The sequence below is a fragment of the Seriola aureovittata genome, chromosome 17, assembly GCF_021018895.1.
Source record: "Seriola aureovittata isolate HTS-2021-v1 ecotype China chromosome 17, ASM2101889v1, whole genome shotgun sequence".
NCBI lineage: Eukaryota > Metazoa > Chordata > Actinopteri > Carangiformes > Carangidae > Seriola > Seriola aureovittata.
The window spans coordinates 19,226,405-19,239,297 of NC_079380.1; the positions used below are offsets into that span (position 1 = coordinate 19,226,405).

The 12,893-nt window shown below is 41.2% G+C and overlaps 1 protein-coding gene across 1 annotated transcript; it reads left to right on the forward strand.

Moving 5' to 3' along the window:
• The first annotated feature begins 214 nt into the window (after positions 1-214).
• nags (N-acetylglutamate synthase) lies at positions 215-9,058 on the forward strand. The gene is made up of 10 exons (XM_056402500.1): positions 215-460; positions 1,434-1,553; positions 2,774-3,334; positions 4,722-5,002; positions 5,195-5,408; positions 5,574-5,754; positions 5,945-5,984; positions 6,177-6,308; positions 7,147-7,329; positions 7,827-9,058. The coding sequence occupies exons 3-10, from the start codon at positions 2,852-2,854 to the stop codon at positions 7,978-7,980; spliced, it is 1,668 nt and encodes a 555-aa protein (XP_056258475.1). The 5' UTR covers positions 215-460; positions 1,434-1,553; positions 2,774-2,851; the 3' UTR covers positions 7,981-9,058.
• Positions 9,059-12,893: the final 3,835 nt, after the last annotated feature.

The window sequence follows — 12,893 nt, forward strand, 5'->3', positions numbered from 1 at the left end:
CAACCAACACTTCAAGGCAGTCCTATGGCACTTCCCAGAGGACACACCTCAAAAAGCATAACATATAGAAAACACAGCAGAGTATGTTATATTTACATGACTTGGATATGGTCTAAGTGGTATTTACTGGTGCCAATGAAAACGAGAGCCTATTTCACCCTATGCCTAGTAGGCCCTTTTCATGATGTGCGTCACGAAAGCGGAAGTAGTCAAACGCCGTGGTTGTTTACATCCAGTTACCTTCAGTGCCTGCAGCCGGTAAAACTCCTAAACTTTGGACAAAATTATTTTCAACGTGTCACACCACAACTTGCCGAAGACTACAACGGCTGATGGTAATCGCCGGGATGGTTCATTAACACCAAGTTCTAAACTTGAAAGGCTGTAAGTTATTTGTTGAAAACTACTTATTCGACAATCAAGGCCAGTCCCATGATGCTAGGCTAACGCTAGGCTAACGGTAAGTGGTCAACTGCCATGGCTAACTGTAAGCAAGCTTACCGTTTAACGATCTCTGGATATGCTGAGTTTTATATTTTCATAATCATGTACTTACTCATTCATAGCCAGTTTTACTATTTCAAAATGTTTTTTTTAGTAACAGAATTCTAATATTTTCCCCTTTTCCCGGAGAGAAACAAACTACTATTGAGTGGCAAATACGACCTCATTAAAATAGTTAATTTAGTAGTAGTATTCAGTCCAAATTCAAAGCAGAGTCCAATCAGAGTGCAGGTGTTTCTGTTGCCTTCATCGGCAGATCCTGGGTCCGTGTAAATTCATAATAAACGGACTGCCTGGACATACAAGGACCAGCAACAACAGAAATTCAGTTAAGTATCTGAACTTTGTGCTGAGTAACACTCTTCCCAAACAATCAATGTTTCACTTCCATTCAATTCATTGTTTCACCCTATGCCTTTACCATGCAAACGAGCCATCTTCCCAATCAAATAAATCTTTTATAGAGTAACCTCTTAAAACTCCGACGCTGTCGGACTTACCCCCGGTACCGGGTAGTTGATTTCTTCTTCAAACAAGATGTAAGAGGACGAGGGTTCCTGGAGATCCGAGTACTTAACTACCGCGGACTGCACACTGAACCGAGTAGTTCTCTAACGCCATCATGTTTTTTTTTTTGTCGTCCGTATTTAAATCCTAAATGGCGCCAAAACTGCCCAATCACCACACGAGGGCAGTGTATAACAGTGCAGAGCTCCCCTCCCCTTCCGGCTCCACCGTCTGTTACAGGTGTTTGTTTGTTGCCAACCATGCTTGTATTATTTCAAACTAATATGTCTTATAATAGGACTACACCCATGTTCCCCACATCGATGGTTCCACAGTTTACTTTTATTATGCTGGTATTTATATGACTCTGCCGAGAACTGCGGTGTTGTGAGTACATCTGCCGCTTTGTCTCATGGGCACAGGAAAGGAAAGAGTGAACCAGCAAACATGAAGTCCAGCTGCAAGTGACACAAAATCCATAAAGGAACCTTCAAACTTCATAAGCTGCAGCTGAAATCCACGAACTGCAACGGGAAGTGAAGGTAAAAGTCCAACAGCAGCTGTGTATGAAGTTCAAAATACTCATAAATAATAATCACAACATTCATAAAAATACAGTTCATTCATTTGAAAGCAATTTTAACTAAATAAAAGGCTTAAATGTCACATGTATTATTCCCATGCCCAAGGACAGTTAAGTCTGTATTATCGTCTTAAAGCTAGAAATCATATAAAATTGAATTGAATATAAAGGGATGGATTCTCCTTTAAATGCACAATCCATGATGATGATATAATGCTCCATCCTCAAAACAGGCTAAAATTATATATATTAAAGTCATTATATGAGCCTATTGGGGATCTTATTCAAATGATCATGTAAACTTAAAAATGAAAATGTAATTTTCCACATGTATGTGTTCTAGGATTACACTTACTTGACTTGATGAAATGAGCAAAATGTCAAGTTGACATGGATGAAAAGTCCTCATAATGCTCAGAAAAAATGACATTTTAACATCTAATTCCATACTTAACTCCATTCGCTGAAGATCATGCAATGTGATCAAAAGCTCTAACAGCTAGCCTTCTGAATGGACCCTGTGCTGAGATTTTTTGTCAGATATTCAAGTTCTTTATAGAATAACTAGACACTCACACATAGGGTGGTAAAAGGTACATAAATTATGTAACAGGCCTATTTATTAGGCTGTACATTGTGAGTTTGACTATGAATGGACTTTCAGTTCACATCAGTCAAAATGATCAATAATGTGATTTATGGTAGTCTGTATCATGTCTATAGTCATGATAATCCATGTAAATTAAGGGAGAAGGAATCCTATTTTATTCTTATAAAATTTTCAGTATTCATTCTCTATCTTCTAGAGCCACTACATCAAATGACCATAATAAAATTAAAATACTGCCTAAAGAGGGGCACTTAATGATCCAATTTCCATCACTTTAAATTTGTAGAAGAAAAATAAAATAGAGCCTACATTTTCATTTTCAAAAGTTACAGTTGTCAATCTTGTGATACACCTCTTTTTTCTGAGTAGATTTTTTTTAAATAATAAGTTTGAGTAACATAAGCAGAAATAACTATAAACATTTTATACCCATTTGATAGACAGGACAGCCTGAAAATATTTTCTCACACAGTGGTTGCAGCTTTATCAAGTGAAGAGTCAAAATCTGATTAAAACTGAGCTCTACTACATTTTATGTTAAAGCCTACAACTTCCATACTCCACTGCAGGTGACAGCATCTCTCTTCATTTCCCGGGCTGATGAAACCTGAGAAGTGCCGACGCAGCAGCAGCACGGAGCCCGCTGAATGAAACACTGGCTCCCGAAAGCTGCTAGTACCCGGCAGGGACTAAATGCGGTGCTCTCCAACTTCAGCCGTCTTCCCGAGGGACTCAGGACTCTGGCAGGAGGCAACATGGCCAAAGTAAACAGCGGCTCCTCCGGTTGTCGGGCCATGGTTATGGCAGGAAAGTACCTGTCGAGTCCGTCTCTCCCAGTACTGACCCGGAGTTCTGGCCAGCGGCAGCGGAGGATGTTCGGTCCCCATCGCCGTATGGTGAGCTCTGACGCGGCCGGCACGGGAGGAAAGACCGCGGCTTTGGCCCAGCTTGAGCAACCAGGGTATTTCTCCGCCGCAGACCGACATGTGCTGGCGAACCGGAATTTAATTTACCGGGACGTGAAGGCTTTTCTGAATGAAGTCGGTGGAGACCCCCGGGAGGCTCGCTACTGGCTGACCCAGTTCCAGAGAGCCACCTCGGCCCAGTCTCCTGCATTTGCCATACTGGAGGTAGGCGGCATGGTAAACTATTATTCAATTCAAAAACTTCACAGAAAATGTTCAAACTGTTGTGTCGCACTTCTTTGAATTATTTGACTAATATAATTTTTACGTTTCAGTATATACGAGCAATTTCACAACCTAAAAAATGGTTGGAAAGAAAATAACTCATCAGGTTTTTCATAAAAACCGTGATGTAGTAGAACCGTCAGTTGGTCATAACTGATAGAAGTCCAGGCTTTTAAAGTTGACAGGTGCCAGAGGTAAAATGTTGTAAATTTCATAATTGATACTTAATTCTATTTGACAGCCAAAACCTGAGGAACAACATCAAAAGTTGTTCAAGTGCAGTCAAGAAATACCAAGTAGACAAACTTTTTATTATACATATTATTATAATGTTTCTAATCCAGACCTGAGGTTGCCCTAAACTACCAAAAAAAAAAAAAGTAACTTTAACTAACTTCATTAAACCCAAGAAAGATGACAGTGCTATAAAAATAAGTTTGACAGATTTTGACACTTGACAGTCATGTATAGGAAATGGACTGATGTGTTGTACAAATTAACCCTGTTTTGTGGTTCAGACCCTGAAAAACTTCTGTTAGAGAATTTATTAGTTTGTTACTGTGCTAATGAGACATTTTGTGTTTTTTGTCCATCTGTTAGTGTAGTGTCGTTAACGAACAATTCACTGAACTGAATCACTGAGTGAGTGAATGTGCAGTGTTACACTCACACACACTGCAAGTGAAAGTGATCCGTTTGTATCCCAGCGAGTGTGATTAGTTTTCGGAGATACACTCACCCACTGAATGAATGAGTGTATCCTGTTCACTGAACGCACTACACAGTGAATGTGACACCTGCTGGAATCAGACCCAGCAAGAGTAATGCAGAACTGTAGATCTGTTAAAAGTAATTACAAACCAGCTTTCCTCTCTGATATTCAGTGAGGAAACATAAAATATCAAGAATTATAAACAGAGTTTGCCGTGCTTTTCAAAGCGACAGCACTCCTGTCTCTGGACGTCAGGGATCATGAAGAATATACACAGTTTGGCCGTGTTTCAATTCTGTGAGTGGGACTACACAGTCAGAGCTCTGGTCAGTCACTGAACAATTCAATGAACTAATGTTTTGAATGAACTGATTCTAGTGATTCAGGACACTGTAAAGAGCTGCTTTGCACATCACTAATCAGCGTGCCTGCCTGTCTCTAGTCCCTTTTATGCAGCCTTTTCAAGGTAGGAAGGTTGTGCCTTTATTCCGCCCCATCGTTCTGTATAGAAAAAAACATTGCACAAAAACATTGTTCTTTCACCTTCAAATCCCCGATGCTGTTGTGTTACACATCACCTGCATGCTGTCTAAAATCAGCTTCTGTCCCTCCCAGGTGGACAGCTCGGTGTTCAACAGCAGGGAGATGGTTCAAAGCCTGGCCTTTGGGCTCTCCTTCTTGCAGCGGATGGATATGAAGCCTGTGGTGGTGATGGGCTGGTCTGAGTACAGGGAGATGGGACCGGCTCAACCGGTAGCCGAGCCGCGGTGCAGCCGAGGGCTGGTGGAGTGGTGCCAGCAGCTGACAGAGGCTCTGCAGCAGCACTCAGCCACCGTACTGCCGTTCTTTTCTGCTGAGTCCTTCCTCCTGCTGCATGAAGCACCACGAGGCAGCAGGTGAGGGGTGTCAGGTTTCTTACTGCATGAGTTTTGTTCACCTGTTCACATTTGTCTTTCAGTAAGGAGTGTTTTTCTTCATTGCTTCAAGATTTGTATCAGTCAGCAGATTTAATTTTTTGGAACTGATGCATGATATTGTACAGTTGCCACTGACCCTGTTTTCATCCTCTTCCTTCTTCTTCCCTTCAGTGCTCCACCATATGTTGCTGTGGACACCAGCCTCCTCCAGTGGACTCTGGACTGTGGCACAATCCCATTGGTTTGTCCAGTGGGGAGGGACGGCCGCGGTTGCTCGGTAATGTTGGACCCAACGGACGTGACAGCGGCTATTTCCCGAGCCCTACAGCCGCACAAAGTCATGTTCCTAAACAACTCAGGAGGCCTCTGCAGCCAAGAGCACAAGGCATGGACCCTGACTCCTGACTGTTTCCATAGACATATATAGTATACTATATATATAGTATGTGGTAGTATAGTATGTGTATAGTATTCATCTATCTATTTGCAAAGTTGGCTGCAGAATACATCGACATAAACATGTCCCGAACACTTTGTATTTGTGTTCCAGGTGCTGGGCACGGTGTCGTTGCCTTGCGACCTCCCCAGTCTTACCATTGCGGCATGGCTGAGCACTGCAGAGCGCCACAGAGTGACAACCATAGCCAGACTGCTCAACCAGCTGCCGACTGAGTCGTCTGCAGTGATTACCTCTGCCAACACGCTGCTGACCGAGCTGTTCAGCCACAGAGGTGAGGCCGTGGACTGGCTCATATGTAAACACACACATGCATAGAGCGCTGTCTATTTTGAGGTGTAACCCAAGAGGGCGCTGGCCTGTATGTGTGGAGACATGGTTTGACCAGCCAGTAGTGATTAACATGAGTTATTTTTTAATAGGATTTTCATAACTGCTTCTTCTTGTCTGTCCCTCCTCCTTAGGGTCTGGGACACTCTTTAAAAATGGAGACCCCATACACCGGTAACTAACTGCACATACACACAAATGTGTAATCTGAACCTTAACCATAAACTCAAGTCATGACCATAAATTACCTCCTTAAAGTATTGAGTTGCTGTCTCCTTCACAAGTTTAAAAGCACAGAAACACACACAGGATTTGACTCATTTATAGCATTTAAAGTAAATGATTGTTCCCTGTCCGTGTGTGCAGGTACAGCTCTCTGGATGGGATCGATGTGGAGCGTCTCCTGGCTCTCATCAACAAGTCATTTGATAAAACTCTGAGGCGAGACTACATTGACTCCCTGAAAGGACGACTGCATTCCATCTACCTCTCTGAAGGGTGTGTGCAACTATTCCAGGAATAAAGTCCCCAAACCCACATATAAATCAAGGCCAGGGTTATCATTATAACCTGCGCCCTGTCGTCATTACCAAACAAACGCACACAGGTTTAAGTGTTACACTCCCGTCTAGGGGATTAGAAGCGCAACATAAAAGTACAAGGTGGTTTCTGCTGCCGTTCCCCAAAACCAAAGTCGAAACACTGATTGATCGATAAAGTGAAGCAATTTATTCGTTTATTTCAACTATTAGAAGCAACCACCTCAGGATGAACCAGGGCCAAAACAATAAACAAAAGAAACTAGCGTAAGTGAAACCCTAGGTGAAAACAAATGACACTGACTAAACCTGCCTGCTTAAGGTAAAGCAGTTCACCCCTACAGATTCAGTGTTATTTGCAATAAAGTGTGTCAATCTATGTACTTACGTAGTCCTAAATCTATTTACAACAATACTAACACCGGCACTGGGCCTGACAAACACTCATAGGTATCGCACAGAACTAATAAAACTGGATCAGTTTGGAGGCCGGGGACAGAACCGAGATGCTGCTGTCAGGTCTGTCATAGATCTGGATTGTGGTACTGGTGCCTGGGCACTGGAAAAGGCCCATTCATCCAGCCAAATAGATGGGACCTAAAGGTGCAGCACGCAAGGCTCGTCACACGAACAGAGCAACCACTCTCACACAAAAAAACAGTCACACAACAGAGTAATACAGAAAGAACTGGACACCGGTCAACAATACAACCGGGGCCATAACAGTAACTATGTTAGATATATGAATCCAAACCAAGTGAGCCTCTCTGCTAAATGTTTTGCCTCTGTCCCTCCAGCTACAGTGCCGCAGCCATCATCACCATGGAGCCAGTGAACAGCGGTACTCCCTACCTCGACAAGTTTGTGGTGAGCAGCAGTAAGCAGGGCCAGGGCACCGGCCACATCCTGTGGGAGTGTATCAGACAGGACCTGGGCAAACTGTTCTGGAGGTCTAGAGCCACCAACAGGATCAACCCCTGGTGAGACATACACCTGGACATTACATGTATTTGGCAGATCTATTTGTACAAAGCAACAATTAAAAGCACATACGGACAAGAGCTAGATAGGGAGGGTATCCTTTTTAAACAAATAACTGAAAGGGGATGTGGATGGGGTCAGCAGAAAAATGTGTTTTAGCTACATAAAAAGCCAATATCAATTGAAGTGTTCGCTTTATTTGGAATATCTTCACCGCTTTATCTTGCCATCAAACAGCCTTTTACTTTGGAACTATATTTTGCAGCGGTTGAACTACTATGTATTACTACGCACAAGTGCACCTGCAAAGTCAGTTGGTATTTTGGTGGAAACTGAGTCTGAGCACATGCATGAACCAAAACAGCATGTGGAGACGCCTGCACAGTGCAGCGCCTAAGACTGACTATTTGAAAAAAGGGCCGTAGTCTTGTTACAACGTTAATATAAAACTAACAAACACATTTCACAAAGTCTGTCTCTCTTTCTTTCCGTCCAGGTACTTTAAACACTGTGATGGGAGCTTTGTTAACGGGGTATGGACCGTCTTCTGGTTCGGCCTGACAGACATCAGAGATTCCTATGAGCTGGTGGAGTATGCCAAGAACCTTCCTGACTCTTTCCATGCCTCCACCCTATCTGCTTCCCAGTAGCTCCACCCACCTGCCTCTGGATCCTGGACCTCCCAGCTGCTGGTTGTTAGCGCTGTAGCTGTTTTAGCTCTGAGCCTCTGGAGTGTTCAGCCTGGAAAATGTGGATATTGTTTTCTCATTTTTGCTGTGACTGGGCTTTTTCCTGTTCTGAATTTTTTTACTTGGGTTTTTCTGTATCTTGAAACTTCAAAAGCAAAGCGCCTGTGTTGTGGGGATTTACTTACATTCAGTATTTTGACATAAATCCTTTATTTTCAAAGATGGGCGTAACTGAGCATTCTAGTGCTTATAGCTGAGGGTTACAGGGGTATTTCCACTTTGCAAAAATACACTTTGTACACACTTTTCAAGTTTGTCTTCTTTGAACAGGCAACTTTTGCTCTTTGTTTCTTCTGACCAGAAAAAAAATTGGTGTTTTTCACAACCAAAATGGTCAAAACTATGGTCTTACTTTGTGATGTGGACCAGGAACACTAAGCTTTTCCACTGTACTGTTGCCTTCATGAACACAGCCAGGTGCTGTATCTCCTCCAGGTCTTTCTGTGATTGCTTATTTTGAATTCCAATACATCTAAGCACACAATACAAGTGTTTTTGAAGGGGCAGTACCCTGATTTTGTGATGCAATTTGATGTGGTGAAGGGAGATTTTTATAGATTTGAGAAAAAAATCCTGATATCGTTGGAGCAATGTTATCAGTCGTTTTAGTTTTGGTTCCAACACTAAAAAAAACAGTAAACCTGCATTACCATCAGGTATGTGGGGTTTGAAAGAGGTGGGCAATTACCAGGTAGGCAGGGACTGATGAAAGATGCTATCAATTTGCATTATAGGAAATGTGGGATCCGGTGTTTTTAGATCTTAAAAGTCACAATATTTCAGCTTCTGCTGACAAATTCACAAGCAGAAAGTACAGACAAATAATACGAGAAGGAAGAGATGTTGCAGTTGGCAGCTTTTCTTGGTGGGTAAGAAAATGTAGCTTTTTTTTTTTTTATCCTGGTTCTCATGTACTTCTGAAATGCCAAAGGGAGTATTTGTGTTTACTATTCAGGTCATTAAAGCACTTCAGACCAAACACCTGTGTCCAGAACCTGTATCTACCAAGAATTATGAAGCAGTTATGCATTTTATCAACAGTAAAATTTTAAAAGAAGAAAAGAAAATGCCAAAAAAGTTTTATGTGTGTGTTTCATATGTAAGGCAAATAACTTTAAACAAAAAAGCTCATATGCAAAAATCAATAAATGGGTGAATCTCATGATAAATTTACAATACAGCGTACACGGTACACCTTCAGTGAGCTTGTGTCTTAAATTGAAATAGGTTAATTGACTCGGCACATGAAATGATCCTATCACCCTTTTCCAGCCACATCATTTCACAGTGCCGCATCTTACATGTAATTTCTGTAATGTCGTCCAATATAACATAAAAATATAGCTCATCTTTAATCCCAAAATAAATAAATAAATAATATGATGAATATAATATGCAAGGACAGAAAATAAAAAGGTTTTACTTGAAAGGGGAATTAGAGCCGGGCAGAGAGTTTACAACATGATAACTGTGTGTTTGTACAGTGTGTGCAGCTGTAAAATGATGTGATGATGAACTGAATAATTTCATGACCCTGAGTCACGTTCTCTTCTTTTTTAATTTACATAAAAGCAGGTTAGCAAAGTATTTGCCAGAGTTTGCTAAATGGCCTATATTGGTGAATATCAGTATGACTTTTAATTATTTTTGCCATCAGATTTTTCAAATATAACCTTGGTTATTCATTTGCTCATGCACATAAAACCAACAAATCCACAGGTATCGAAAAGTGTAAAAAGACGCTGAGTTCAGGAGGAAGGAATTATAGTCCTCAAATTAATTTATAAAATATATGTATATATACATATTGATAGTGATGTAGCAGTAATGACTTAAAATAATGCCATTTTTAGTGGTTACTCAGCTCTGCATTTTTATTTTGTAATTTTTAGGATGATAATACTGGATTTGGTGTATGTCAGTTCAGGATAGTGGTTTCTTAGACTTTTTCACACACACACACACATACACACAACACTACAGACTATTTATCGGTCTTTTATAAAGATAGGGGAAGCAACAAAAAGAAATTTTATGCAAATTCTAGTTTATTTTCCCTACATAGATGATATTCATTCAATTTAGTTTCACTCCATATTTTCCCTTGGTCATCCACCCCACCTGCAGTGGCTGTACCTCCCCCCCCCCCCCCAAAAAAAAGAAAAAAAGTCAAGCAACAAAAATACAGTACAGCACTTGAGAAAATTAACTTAGTTACTTTTAATTCTTCATGTAACAGAGGAAGTTCAGTTTCTCCTTGCAGTCCCTTCTCCCGAACGGTCTGGTGCTGTTCTTCACCAGGGTGCCACAGAGCTTCGTCGTCGGGCAGCCTTTAATACCCTGGTACGTCACTGTTTCTCCACCCACCCACTTCCACCCACCGGCCAGGAAACGCAGGCCCATCCACACCTACCAACATTTAGCAGAGGGATGTAAACACAGAGGACGAGCTTGCTCATGTAACCGGTAGGTTATGTCCTCCCTGCCACTGGGGGTTGCTGTGTAATCCCAGCTCCTTCCTGTTCCACACCTGCAGCAAGTCCCCTAATTTGCAGCACATAAAGACAGGTGGTAGCACTAACAATTGAGATCTTCTTGCTGCTGTCCCTGGTTTGGTGCCATTGTATTCGGTGGAACCAACAAACGGTGTCTGTTCCCCCAGGTTGGCCATATCATATACATTGATTGGATAATATACAGCCACGGTAATAGTATTTCTCAATTGTAAATTTCTGTAAATGTACTGAAGACAAGATTAACCTGTGTTTTGTCTCAGCAGGTGATTGCCACTGCTGCTTTGTTCTACTGAAACTCACTTGAATAAATAAAAAAAAACTAAAAAAAAAAAAAAAAAAAAAAAACTCAAACATCCAAAAACAAGTCCCTGACTGTGAATCCTGCCGACAACACCAAGAATTGTAACCTGATCAGGTCTTGGCTGAACTCGAGCTAAATTAAACAAACCCGACAACGCCACTCTGGAAGTTCCACCCAGAGAATACACAGTTATTAAACCCCACTTTGACTACACAAGTAAGTATCACAAAAATTTAACAGGGACGTGGTTTTGAGAAGAAAATTTTTTTTACATTTAATTTCTTTCAGCGATGCAAATGCTTCATACCATAGCAATAAAATACATCAAACTGAAGATTTGGCCAAGATCAAGGTTTCAGTGATTTTAGAATAATTAAAACTGAATTAAGAAAACTAAAACATACAAAAGGGGTCACACTATTAGGTAGGCGTTAAAACTAGAACACAATAAATAAATCACGATAAAATATAAAAGCACACAAGAAAATAACTAAATAAAATCACAAGGCCACCTTTTAAAAGTTAGTGCTAAACCACTTCTGTATGAATCTTAAAAGTTTAAAACAACCACGATATAAAAATGAGCCCCACCACTAGCCCAAAATATAAAACAATTTACAAATCTACTAAAAAAACATAAATAGACTAAAATCACTTAAGAAACCTAGTATTTAAAACTCAATAAAAGAAATTAAAGATCCAAGTGAGTTTCAGTAGAACAAAGCAGCAGTGGCAATCACCTGCTGAGACAAAACACAGGTTAATCTTGTCTTCAGTACATTTACAGAAACTTACAATTGAGAAATACTATTACCTTGGCTGTATATTATCCAATCAATGTATATGATATGGCCAACCTGGGGGAACAGACACCGTTTGTTGGTTCCACCGAATACAATGGCACCAAACCAGGGACAGCAGCAAGAAGATCTCAATTGTTATTGCTACCACCTGTCTTTATGTGCTGCAAATTAGGGGACTTGCTGCAGGTGTGGAACAGGAAGGAGCTGGGATTACACAGCAACCCCCAGTGGCAGGGAGGACATAACCTACCGGTTACACTCAGTAACACAATACACTGGTAAAACTGTCGTACCTCTGCAGTGATGGCCTCTCGTGCTGTCTGTCGTGCGAAGTCGTGGTCATCTTGAGTGATCAGGGTGGCGAGGTCATAGCGGTGGTTTTGGTAGTCCGAGACAGGCTTACTTGTGTCCAACGCCCCCATATTCCTGCAGTACTTTAGTGCTGTCTCCCACGTCCTCTTTTCCTTCACCAGAACCAGCTTCTTGTCAAAACACAAGAAACCACGTTTGTCCTCACAGGGACTGCTTCGCCATTCTTTTCTTGAGCTGTACTTGAAACCACAACGATCACCTGAGTCTGGCTCTGCAAGAAGCAGGAGACGTGAGGTAGAGATATGGAGTGCTGCAGATGAAAGCTCCGAACAACTTTTCATTCAGGCCACGATGGACGATGAATGATATCACACATCTCTGAAATATTTTGTTTAGCTTCTGTCTATTTGTCAACAGGTATCAACTGAAACCGAGCTAAGTGAACGGTTGTTAAGAAGAACATGAAAGGAGGAACAGGGCGGACTTGTCCCAACTGGTCCAACTACAGAGTTCGGGGGGTAACGTTTTGAGTGGTGGAAAACTAGTTAAGATCTCTTGGGTTTTGATAAAGTCCTTGTGTCACAGCAGCATCTGGTGCACGTGTTCGCCAGATTTGAGACGCAGGCTTTTCCCTGCTCCACTATTGTCTTGTGCCGAGCCTGTTTTCCCTGTTCTGGCTTTTTGTAAAATACACTTGTCAATGTATATAAATGCCTGTATTCATTAAGAGTCGACTTATTATGCATTTCATTTGTGACTGACTGTGTCTCAACATACAGTATATACAGAAAAAAAAGATTTCTTTTGTGTAATATCTAAATTTTTGTGAAATTAAAGCATAGAACAAAGAAATAATGAAGATAGAAAAAGTCAAAATTTTCA